At 45.0% G+C, this 12,166-nt stretch overlaps 1 protein-coding gene across 9 annotated transcripts in view; it reads right to left on the bottom strand.

The window, feature by feature from the left end:
- Positions 1 to 351: 351 nt before the first annotated feature.
- Positions 352 to 12,166, bottom strand: part of LOC118224327 (lysine-specific demethylase 6A-like) — an 84,328-nt gene continuing 72,513 nt past the window's right edge. For 6 of the 9 annotated variants that reach the window (XM_035411748.1, XM_035411749.1, XM_035411750.1 and 3 more), the window contains 10 exons: positions 10,364 to 10,569; positions 9,695 to 9,756; positions 9,512 to 9,586; positions 7,070 to 7,218; positions 6,460 to 6,574; positions 6,034 to 6,221; positions 5,193 to 5,334; positions 4,733 to 4,859; positions 3,616 to 4,362; positions 352 to 1,298 (listed from right to left, as the gene is read on the bottom strand). In XM_035411748.1, the coding sequence (XP_035267639.1) occupies positions 1,269 to 1,298; positions 3,616 to 4,362; positions 4,733 to 4,859; positions 5,193 to 5,334; positions 6,034 to 6,221; positions 6,460 to 6,574; positions 7,070 to 7,218; positions 9,512 to 9,586; positions 9,695 to 9,756; positions 10,364 to 10,569 (1,841 nt within the window). In that variant the 3' untranslated portion in view covers positions 352 to 1,268. The remainder of the gene's footprint in view (positions 1,299 to 3,615; positions 4,363 to 4,732; positions 4,860 to 5,192; positions 5,335 to 6,033; positions 6,222 to 6,459; positions 6,575 to 7,069; positions 7,219 to 9,511; positions 9,587 to 9,694; positions 9,757 to 10,363; positions 10,570 to 12,166) is intronic. The other 3 variants (XM_035411757.1, XM_035411754.1, XM_035411755.1) reach the window with 1 other exon arrangement.

Below are 12,166 nucleotides of genomic sequence, written 5' to 3'. Positions count from 1 at the left end.
ATAACCACACCTACTTTAGGTAGTCTTATTGACTGTGAACCTGGCCAGACTTTTCATTTTATGGCCAGGGACATACTGTCAAACAGATCAAATTGGTGCAAGTACACCTCCGGCGCAGTTCTGACATTGCTGACCTGCTGCAAAGGTAGGCCCGTTGAAATGTGGCAGTTCACCAAGTGTGCAACGGCTTATATTATAAAATGGCCCTTCTCCAAGTGTGCTGTGTCACAGTCAAGTATATCCACTGGTTGTGTACAGGGCTTTCTATAGTGTACCATAGCACAGGCACTAGTGTTGTGTACAATCGTTAAACAGTGTGTAGTGCAAATACATAGAAAGTAATCATTTGGATAATATGGTAACAATTTTGGTTTAATAACTCATAAAACATCCTTCAAACAATAAAACAATTTTCATGTATCTGTACAATGCTTACTAAGCAGTTTTATTTATATATAGAAAACATAACAGGAGTAATAAAATTGCAACTCCTTAAAATTTCATGGCAGGTACTCTGGAAAAAATAACAGCATTCCATCCACAAATATTTTCAAGCAATAAATATGTATTTATAAATAGTGTAAATTTACATCAAGATTAGAAACAAAACAAAAGAAATCACAACAAATTAAATTGTCCTTAGTCTATGTGCAACTCGTTTTTCTTTGAGCCTTGGCTGTTATTTTTTCGGATTTTTTCCCTCTTAAACTAACAAAAAATAAACATCAAAATAAGACAAACATAAAAGCCGTAAAAAAAAAAGATATCACCTAAGTCTTCACATTACAAAAATTTCTTCTTTTTTTTTTTCCTTTTTTTGATTTTGTTGCCCAAAGAGACTTCAAATTTCTATCTATCATACAAAAGACCAGCTAAGCTAGTACTCATTTGAAGGGGAAAAATTTTCAATGAGGAAAAAAGGTAATTTCTCAGCCCATAAACAGAATACAAAAAGAGAAAGTCAGTAGTCTGTGTTGTTGCCAGTTGACATAATATATACAAAACATTTTATCATATTTTATTTACTTTTTAATGTAAGTAAGAGCTGAACCAGCTTTGAAATAGTCCTGGAGAAGGAGCAGTACCCACTCCCGTCCAGTAGGGGTTGACACTGCGCACTTGGCAGGTTGCATAGACACAGAGCTTTCAGCCAGCAGCCTTGTGGGATAGCTACAGAAACCAGTGGTGCAGAACCTGGTCCCTTCCTGAATATCAGAAATGGTTCATTTAGTCCGTGTGTACTGCCCACAGAACGATAAATGTTAATGTCAAGATGAGGATGAGGGCAATGGAGGAGCCTGTGGAGAGAGGAAAGGGAAATCAGTGGATGCACACACTTTTCAGAGTTACCAGACTTTGTCGGCTGCCGTGACAGACCACTATAAATTTAAAACTTTTTGTCTTCACAGGCATTTCTTAAAAATGTAGATGCATTGAAGACCACACATGGACAAATATAACCACAAAAGCAGAAAAATGGGAGTATTATGTAGATCCTAAAACAAAAAACTAATCTAGTTCAGCAATTTCCAGTAATGTGTGTCAGAAGGAACGCTATGAATCTATTATCCAGCATGCTACAATACTACCTGTTTTAATGAATGCACTAATAAAATCCACATGGCATGGTTTTAAAAGGCTGCAAAAAGTGAGATTGCCAAATAAACAGGAAGTAGCGGCAGTTAAGGAAGTATGGGAACCCTGTTAGGGCACTGCATTGCCATAAAAACAGCATTTGTGATGTGCAACAGCCCAATGAACACACTGTGCAAATTCTGCCTTTTAACCACCCCCATTTAAGCTCTATAATGTGCCAGCCTGGGAGCCAGCTACCTTATAAAATAACTCGGGAAGCCATAATAACACCGGCTTCGTAAAGACAGGAAGGTACCAGCAAGGTACCTACCTGCTACCAGCTAAGCCCCCTTCACAAAGGCGAAAAGGACTCGGACGGGAGCAGAACTGGTAATAGTTTTCTTTTTGAAGTTGTTTGAACTACAGTCCAACTGACATGGGATTTTTGAGACCGATACAGATACCGATTTTCGTTGGGGGGGGGGGGGGGGGGGGGGGGGGGGGGGGGTGGGGGGGGGTGGAGATTCACCATGGCGATCGATACTGTGAATTTTTGAGCTGGAATGAAAATAAACCTTTTTCTGTGTTGATTGTGCACCGATATGACTATGCACAGGCACTCAGAAGGCTGCTTGGTTAAATTAAAGAATATTATGGTTATTAACACTAACACTGTCAACCAATTTTACATTGCGATCCAAGTAAACACCAGTGTGATGAACTTCAGTCCACTACTGTCCAAGAATACTGCCAGTCATTTAGTGACACATGATAAAGCAAGAAGCATAGCTTCTCTGCATTTGCACCTGCCAGGGAGCTCGTCTTGTCCTCATAGATGCTCCACATTGTGCTAAAAATGATCTTCACAAAAGTAACATCGTATCTGTTTCTATGTTTTAAATACATTTACTCAAGGCTATAAGAGAAAATGAGCGGAGGTCCGACAGTAAGCCTGCAGACAATAATCTGCGATAAACAAGCGGCGAACGAGCGGGCATCTACCTGAAAACGCTCTGAATCCACCAGCGGGCCACTGGAAAATGAAAATGAGCAAAAATACCAGAGAACCGCTGGCTGATTCTGCCACTGGCCCTCAAAATTTCCCTCCAGTGGACCATGGACCACTTGAGACTCATTACTCTCTGCTATAGAGTGCCATTAGCTTGCTATCGAGAAGAGGTCTGCTCCAAGCCTGCTGTCGGCTATTTAGCCGTCTACGCCACAAAGTCAGCGGGCTATATTGACAGCACCAAAAAAGTTAAAATTCATTCGTTATTTAAAAAATATATATATATTATTTACCTCACTGCACTGTCGAGAGTCGCTGGTTATTCTGTTAATCGCCCCTTTATGACATGGGCTCTGCAGACCTAACATCAAGCAAGTCCCTCAAAATCACCTAAACGAGTCCACACAGATCGCTCTCTGAGCTGTCAAACCGTGCTTCAAACTAGCATTGTTCGTTCCCCAAAGAATACTAGTATACTCAAACTCCAGGCTTGCAAGCAGTCCATGGCAGGCCTTCCCTGAACTAAAATGGCAGGTCAGTTTTGTTTTCGAATTGTGTCATCGTTGACTGTATTTGACGAGAAAGGGCTGAGGGGAAGGGGGGGGGGGGTGGACAGAGGATAGAGGCGGAGTCAGAATTTATCTGCTGTGACGAGTCTAAATGACAATGTCTGCAAATAAATCATTTCGTCTACATTTATGTATGTATTTTGGTTGGGCTCCATTTGAACTGGGCGAGAGATTCTGACCCAACAGGCATCCAGCAGGCCTAATTCAAGATGAAGGGAAATCTTCACCGGTCTCTAAACCCAGACTGTTTAACAGGGAAATGAAACCGCAGTCCAAGAGGGCTGCAGAATCTGCAGGTTTTCGGTGACCTTCAGTACTTAGGTCCTTAACTGAAGTCAATGATTGCTGCACAAAGCTCATTATCAAGGCCAAACCTGGCTACTGATTGGAAGGAAGCTTGCAGACTCTGCAGCCCAGCAGACAGCAGAGTTTCGTGCTCCAAACCGAGACGGGGGAACTTACTAATGTGAACTGGTCGTAGACCTGCATCAGGTCCTCCAGCCTGTACTGCTCCAGCACCACGAGGGAACTTACTAATGTGAACTGGTCGTAGACCTGCATCAGGTCCTCCAGCCTGTACTGCTCCAGCACCACGGGGGAACTTACTAATGTGAACTGGTCGTAGACCTGCATCAGGTCCTCCAGCCTGTACTGCTCCAGCACCACGGGGGAACTTACTAATGTGAACTGGTCGTAGACCTGCATCAGGTCCTCCAGCCTGTACTGCTCCAGCACCACGGGGGAACTTACTAATGTGAACTGGTCGTAGACCTGCATCAGGTCCTCCAGCCTGTACTGCTCCAGCACCACGGGGGAACTTACTAATGTGAACTGGTCGTAGACCTGCATCAGGTCCTCCAGCCTGTACTGCTCCAGCACCACGGGGGAACTTACTAATGTGAACTGGTCGTAGACCTGCATCAGGTCCTCCAGCCTGTACTGCTCCAGCACCACGGGGGAACTTACTAATGTGAACTGGTCGTAGACCTGCATCAGGTCCTCCAGCCTGTACTGCTCCAGCACCACGGGGGAACTTACTAATGTGAACTGGTCGTAGACCTGCATCAGGTCCTCCAGCCTGTACTGCTCCAGCACCACGAAGCTCTCCAGGTCGGCACTGGCCTTGCGGGCGCAGCCCTGGCAGTGCACCACGTAGGTCTTGCGGGAGTTGCTCTCGCTCGTGACGAACAGCAGGTTGAAGACCTCCACCTGGGAGAGGGAGGGGAGAGCAGTTCAGGAATACATTCGGATTTTTGCTTGTGTGTTTCTTTTTTCCCCTTCCCCTTTCATCTTGTAAGCCTCCTTGAAGGCACTTGCTTTTAAATTTTTTTATGCTTGTTTTGTTTTTGTTCTTTCTTTTGTAGTTATTATTGTTCGTTTCAACTGATTGATTAATACTAGTTGAGTACTAGAAGTTCTTTTGGGCTTTTTTTCCCCCCACACCTGCTCAACCAGTAAGTTGCTGTGTCTGTAAGTTTTCCTTGTGTGAATAAATGAAACAATAAAACAAATGAAACATGGGCTCAGAAGGTGCTTCCCGTGGTGCCTGGCGGGCGGGGCAGGGCGGGGCAGGACTCACCTCGCAGATGCTGCAGTAGTGAGCGGGCTCATCTTTGGCCCTCCCGTGCCAGACCACCTCCTTGCCCACGCCCAGGAGAGCCTCCTTCAGCATCTGGAACTGCTTCAGGGTCCTCAACAAGCAGAACCTACAGAGAGGGGAGGGGAGGAGAGAAGGCGGAGAGAGGAATGAGTAAAAGGAAGAAGGGAGAGGGAGAGAGGGAGGGGGGAAAGGAAAAGAAGAAAGATGGCAACTTCTTAACCAAAAAACAAGAACTCCTTTGTGTTCTTTTGACTGCAGGCTGCACTGTTGCCAACCACAATCCATTTGTATCCAACACAATTAAATCAGTTACCAACAAGAACAATATTAAATAGAAAAATGCTGATCAATATATTGCTCCAGGTTAAATGCTGCCTCTATGGATAAACAGGTACTTAATAAAGATTTTAGCCAGAGCTATATTTCAAGCACAACTTACTTGATCATTTCAAAGAGCTTGTGGTCGGAAACCTTGATGTTCCTGGCCATGTTCCATGAGAGGTGGATCATGGGCACGATGGATTTGACATTCTGCAGCTTGTTCCACTCGTACCGCTCCACCGCCAGCTTGTACTGGTGCGCTGATGGAAGGGAGAGCATCGCGGGTTAGATTTAAAGAAAAACGGGACCGTTCATAATACGACTGGTGGGCAGTTTCCCCACCTTAAATTTCCAAAACTGAGTACCTTCATTAGGGTTTGCTTCCATTTGCCACCTCTTTAAATTTTCCAGTACTTAGTTATATTTAATTTATCATGTGTCAGAGTAGTTTTTCATCTCTGTTTTAATCAGGATATACTGAATGAGAAAATGAGAACAAACAACACCGTTTCGTTCTTCCTTTTCATATCCTCAATTGATCTGTACTTTTAGTGTAATTGATGGCACCTATTTCAGTGGCCTATGTCATTGAAACTGACCAATCAACAGGCTGCATCTACGTTACATTATAAATACATTTAACCACTTTAGGGGACAGTATTATCCAGAGTGACTTTTAATACCCGACACCCTTTTTTAATGAAATCCATTTCTAAAGCTGAATTGTTTAAATAAATTATTCAGCTTAAGTACCTTGCTCAAGTGTGCAGTAGAAGTGCATGCCCCACGTTCCAGACTTTGGCATGAAACCAGTAGCTTCTGGATTATTACAAACCAAATTCTCTAACCAGGACGCAACGCTGTCCCCGGCGCCCGTGTGTGGGTCCCTGCTGCCTACCGAAAAGACCAGGCGATCTGAATGAAATGGCCAGCAGGGGGCGCCCTGCTTCGGCGCTCACCTGTTAGCGGGCCCACGTTCCAGGCGATGTTGTTGCACCAGCCGATGGCCTGCACCCAGTGCACCGTGCCCGTGTTGATCCACACCAGGTCCCCCGGCCGCTGGATGAACCGGTAAACGGGCACGTTGGCCTCGTACAGGTCCTCCAGGTTGGGCCACCACGAACCCATCAGGAAATTGATATTATTCCTGAAGAAATGTCACTGCAGGTTAATGTCCAAGAGCTGACCCCAAGCGTAAGAATGTAACTACTATACTATACTATACTGAGCTATACTATACTATGCCTTTAGTACCATGAACAAATACAAACTCAAGATATGAATAAAATACTGATGGAGAATGTTAGATGAACGTGACAAACATTTAAAGTAAGCACTATCATGGCTATAAATAGTATAATTTTATTGCGATAAAGCGATCATACTTTTCACAGAAATCGTTCATGACGCCCCAGTACAGCTCTGGCACGGCAAACCATTCACAGTCCCCTGGTCCGATGTTGATGTTAACCGAGCAGAAGTTGTTGTTTTCTTGGTGGCCTAGCAAAAGAATTGAAGACAAATAGATTAGCTTTGATAATGAAAGAAGGCAGCGACAACTGAACAGAAATAGGGGGAAAAAGCTTTCGTAAACTTTCAGTACATCCAAAACAATGTATGTTGTATTTGAAGACTCTTTGTTTGCTCCATTTGATTTTTCTCTGTGTATTGAAAAAAAGAAAATATATATATATATATTTTTAAAAAAACATGACGGTGGACAATAGTGAGTGTGTGCATGGGTAAGTAAATGTGTGCTAATGCATTTAATGGATTTTTGCAAGAACAATACCTGTGTAAATCTCTGTGTGCTTATGAAAGCATTTCACTGCGTGTTTGCATAAATATATGCAGGTGTGTTTTTGTGTGTGCTCGTGCATGCATTTGTGTTTCGGGGTGTGTGTCAGTGTGTCTGCATGTGTCTGTGGGTGGGTGCATGTGTATGTGCGTGCAGGTGCATGGTTCCACCTGCAGGTGTGCTGCAGCTGTACAGACCTGGTGTTCTGCTGCCGGGCACCTTCATGTAGAGCTGCACGGTGTTCATCCCCAGGATGGTGTGGCCCACGTGACTCAGCAGGTTCCCAGCAGACACCACGCGAGCGAAGGCTGGGAGCTTACTCAGCTCATGCAACTGCAGCTTCCATCTGAGAGAGACGCCAGAGAGAATCGCACCGTCAGCACAGGCTGTTTCCCCCACTTTTACACACCACACAGAGCCACACAGTTAACACAGGCTGCGTTTCCCACTTCTACACACCACACACAGCTTCACCGTGAACACAGGCTGTGTTTCCCACTTCTACACACCACACACAGCTGCACCGTCAGCACGGGCTGTTTCCCACTTCTACACACCACACACAGCTGCACCGTGAACACAGACTGTGTTTCCCACTTCTACACACCACACACAGCTGCACCGTGAACACAGACTGTGTTTCCCACTTCTACACACCACACACAGCTGCACCATGAACACAGGCTGTGTTTCCCACTTCTACACACCACACACAGCTGCACCATGAACACAGGCTGTTTCCCTCTTCTACACACCACACACAGCTGCACCGTGAGCACAGGCTGCCTTTCCCTCTTCTACACACCACACACAGCTGCACCGTGAGCACAGGCTGCCTTTCCCTCTTCTACACACCACACAGAGCCACACCGTGAGCACAGGCTGTTTCCCTCTTCTACACACCACACAAAGCCACACAGTTAACACAGGCGGTGTTTCCCTCTTCTACACTCCACAAAGAGCCACACAGTCAACACAGGCTGTGTTTCCCTCTTCTACACACCACACAGAGCCACACAGTTAACACAGGCTGCGTTTCCCTCTTCTACACTCCACACACAGCTGCACCGTGAACACAGGCTGTGTTTCCCACTTCTACACACCACACAGAGCCACACAGTTAACACAGGCTGCGTTTCCCTCTTCTACACTCCACACAGAACCGCACCGTGAGCACAGGCTGTTTCCCTCTTCTACACTCCACACAAAGCCACACAGTTAACACAGGCGGTGTTTCCCTCTTCTACACTCCACAAAGAGCCACACAGTCAACACAGGCTGTGTTTCCCTCTTCTACACACCACACAGTTAACACAGGCTGCGTTTCCCTCTTCTACACTCCACACACAGCTGCACCGTGAACACAGGCTGTGTTTCCCACTTCTACACACCACACACAGCTGCACCGTCAGCACAGGCTGTGTTTCCCACTTCTACACACCACACACAGCTGCACCGTGAACACAGACTGTGTTTCCCACTTCTACACACCACACACAGCTGCACCATGAACACAGGCTGTGTTTCCCTCTTCTACACACCACACACAGCTGCACCGTGAACACAGACTGTGTTTCCCACTTCTACACACCACACACAGCTGCACCGTGAACACAGGCTGCCTTTCCCTCTTCTACACACCACACACAGCTGCACCGTGAACACAGGCTGCCTTTCCCTCTTCTACACACCACACACAGCTGCACCGTGAACACAGGCTGTGTTTCCCACTTCTACACACCACACATAGCCACACAGTTAACATAGGCTGCGTTTCCCTCTTCTACACTCCACACAGAACCGCACCGTGAGCACAGGCTGTTTCCCTCTTCTACACACCACACAGAGCCACACAGTTAACACAGGCGGTGTTTCCCTCTTCTACACTCCACAAAGAGCCACACAGCCAACACAGGCTGTGTTTCCCTCTTCTACACACCACACAGAGATGCAATGTTAGCACAGGCTGCCTTTCCCTCTTCTACACACCACACAGAGCCACACAGTTAACACAGGCTGCGTTTCCCTCTTCCACAATCCACACACAGCTGCAATGTGAGCACAGGCTGTTTCCCTCTTCTACACACCACACAGAGCCACACGGGCCGACAGGTGAAATTAGAGGGGCGCCTAATGTAAAAACCCAGACATCTGGCCACTCACACAACCGTTTGTGACTAAATGAAAGGTTCAAACAAGCCAAACCGGTGTTGTGTTAAAATATTAAATTGCGATCAACCTAACATGCTTCCAACAACCTAAATAGATGATTATCGATTGCTATTATTAATTGATCAAATGCTAAATGCAACAAAAACCAGCATACACAGGCAGCTGAGTTTGAAAAACACTGGTCTATGTGCATACAAGGCGTTTCTTTAGAAAATGACTCAATAGAAGTCATGTTTTGTGGTCTCTGAACACCCCATTAGCACAACCACAATAAAGACCATAGATATCTAATTAACCCAAGACCAGAGTCAATTCAACTTTAATTTGGGCAATTCAGGAAACGAAAAGAAATTCAATTCGTGAACTGAAAACTAGTCATAATGTTCCATGGGGGTTGTCCAAATAAAGTGAATTTCAACCCATGAGTTTCATTTTGTAGCCAAAAACCAGACCAAGCAGTCACTTACTTCCTCTCGTCTGATAGGTCTATGTTCGTTCCAAACTTGATGTGTTTAAATGGACCTCTCCTTCTTCGGGCAACACTACAGGAAGAAAGCAGGGCATTGTGGGTATTGTAGTCAGTTGGAAGCAGGGGTCATAAGTGTTCTAATGGTAATGTTCGCTTCTTTATCTAGTGAACAGAAACTTACTTCTCTGGGGATGTGGATTCATTATCCGAGTGCTCTTTCTGCCCCTTCTTTTCGTTCTCCTCCTGAAACAAACAAGGGAAAGCTACATCGAATCAGGTTCACTGCCACCTTTATTTTGATAACCGAGGTTACACTGCCAAAAGTTCAGTAAAATACCCTCTACTTTTACTAATGTCACAAAGCTGACTTTTTTAATAGGGCCTCAGGGGGTTCTAGGCAGCATTACTCTGCACAAAATACAGTCCATTTGGAATCTAAAAACAAAGTTTTCTTGCAGTTTGGAGGTGACAAACAGCTGTGAACACACATCTTAAACGCAGCCTGAACGTTAATAGCAGGGCAGACTGTCACATCTTTCTGGTTGCAGCTCTGACAGCGCACGCCATTCGACAGAACAGGGTTTGAGTTGAGACAGGAAACCGTGAAGGTTGTGGTAGGGGAGGGGTTCTCACCCCCCCCCCCCCCCCCCCCCACTCCCCACAACACTATTAGGACCCATGCTTGGCTACACCACACCACTTAAATTACATTCAGACCCCTTCTTATAATAATAAACTGAATTCTCTCAAATTCTCAAATTCGGCTCCTCGTGAGCAGAAGTGTGTGTAAGTCGCTCTGGATAAGGGCGTCCGGCTAAGTGCCTGTGATGTGCGAAGGGGCCCTACTGACCCGCAGCGACTCCTGGAAGGAGGACGCCTGGTACTGCGCGTATTTGGCGATGGTGGTGTGCGAGCGGCTGCTCTCGCAGCGCCACATCTTCCTGGTCCCCGACGGGTCCCAGTTCTCGTCCGTGGGCTGGGACATCTGGGTCCGCACCTCCACCAGGTGCTCCGGGTTGGCCTCCACCAGGGTCTTGGTGGAGAACAGCCCCAAATCTGCAGAAGAGGAAACACGGATTCAACACACGACGCACATTTAACGCATTTATTGCATTTATCAAATACCACATCCTCAAAGCCAATTACTACTGAAGCGCGTCACCGTCTATTTCGCTTTTGCACTAACCACCGAAATGTAAAGTGTCGTAGTATTTATAGGTTTACGTACCGACTAGCTCACTGCCACTGATTGTGACACTGATGACTTAAAATAGTCTCGGGTGGTTGCCTGTACCTTCATGCATACACTTATTATTTTAGTCCCGTCTGAATCTGCCAGGTCAGTAACTTTAACTGACTGCACAGTCATACACCAGTAAAGATTCTAGCATCTTTTACCTACTGTTAAATGTGCCCAGTAAAAATAACCCCTCGTTATAGCAATCCCATGCAAACTGACCATAATAGGAATTACAAATTTAAATTACAGATGTCCTGTGATAGCAATTATTTTACAGACACCGTCGTGGAAACTTATCCCCATCAAAACAGAGCTTTATACAGCAGCTTAAAAAGAAACAAATGTGAAGCTAATACCACAAGAGGTTTCAGGTTCAGGGCATTAAAATTACTTACAAAATACTTTTTTAAATAGCTCTTTCATGTCAAAGCCTGTGATACTCTGTAGCCAATTAACTTTGGATTTTTTTATTTTTATCATTGCACAAAATAGTGGAACTAAGCAACCATCATCAAGAATCAAGACAATTCTATGAGCAGTAAAAATGGAAAAATCATTTTCAATAATATCGAAATTAGGAAGAATATATATATTTTTTATTAGTGCTAAAAGAACAAATTAGAAATTAACCGAAAACCAGCAGGGCTTGGAACAGAACTGCCCGAGTGAGTTTAGAGACCTAGGTACCTGTACAAACAGGATGCTGAATGATGTGATATGCAATGACTTTATCTGCTTGCAGGTGGTGCTGTTGTCACATGTCAAGTTTATCCTGACACCAATTTGCATGCACACAAAAACCGAATAAGCACACACTCGCACGCACACACAAAAAAAACACATAAGCACACACACTCTCCCACACACACATACACAAAAAAATATCACACAAGCACACACTTGCACACGCAAAATAAAACGAAAAAACTTCACAGGCACACACTCGCACGCACACACAAAAACCGCACATGCACACACTCGCGCACACACACCCAAAGGTTATACCAGGCCTCTAAAACGTGTCTTCAGTGGAGTAGGCAGTACATATGGTAGCATTTTTGAAGAATGTGAAGAGTTTACCAAAACCCAGACTGATTTCCCTAAGCAGGGTTCTTCCTGCATTGTGGCGGTTAGAAATGGCCCCTGAATGTATTGGTACAACTCAGTCCTGAATGATACTGGATTTCAAGTTTTTTAGGTTTTGACTTCTTTCAAGTTTACGTGCAATCTCAGACATGCTAAATTAACTACAGCAGAATCTGATTAACTGCATGAAAGAATAAAACAGACAGAGTGCCCACAACCCCACGTGCCACTCAGCTACCGACGTGATTTTAAACAGAAACCTCACACCTTCCTAAAATTTTGCACGCAGTTTTGTATCTTTATTACACAATTGCTGGTATATTTATG

The sequence above is a fragment of the Anguilla anguilla genome, chromosome 3, assembly GCF_013347855.1.
Source record: "Anguilla anguilla isolate fAngAng1 chromosome 3, fAngAng1.pri, whole genome shotgun sequence".
NCBI lineage: Eukaryota > Metazoa > Chordata > Actinopteri > Anguilliformes > Anguillidae > Anguilla > Anguilla anguilla.
This window is presented reverse-complemented; position numbering and strand designations above follow the sequence as displayed.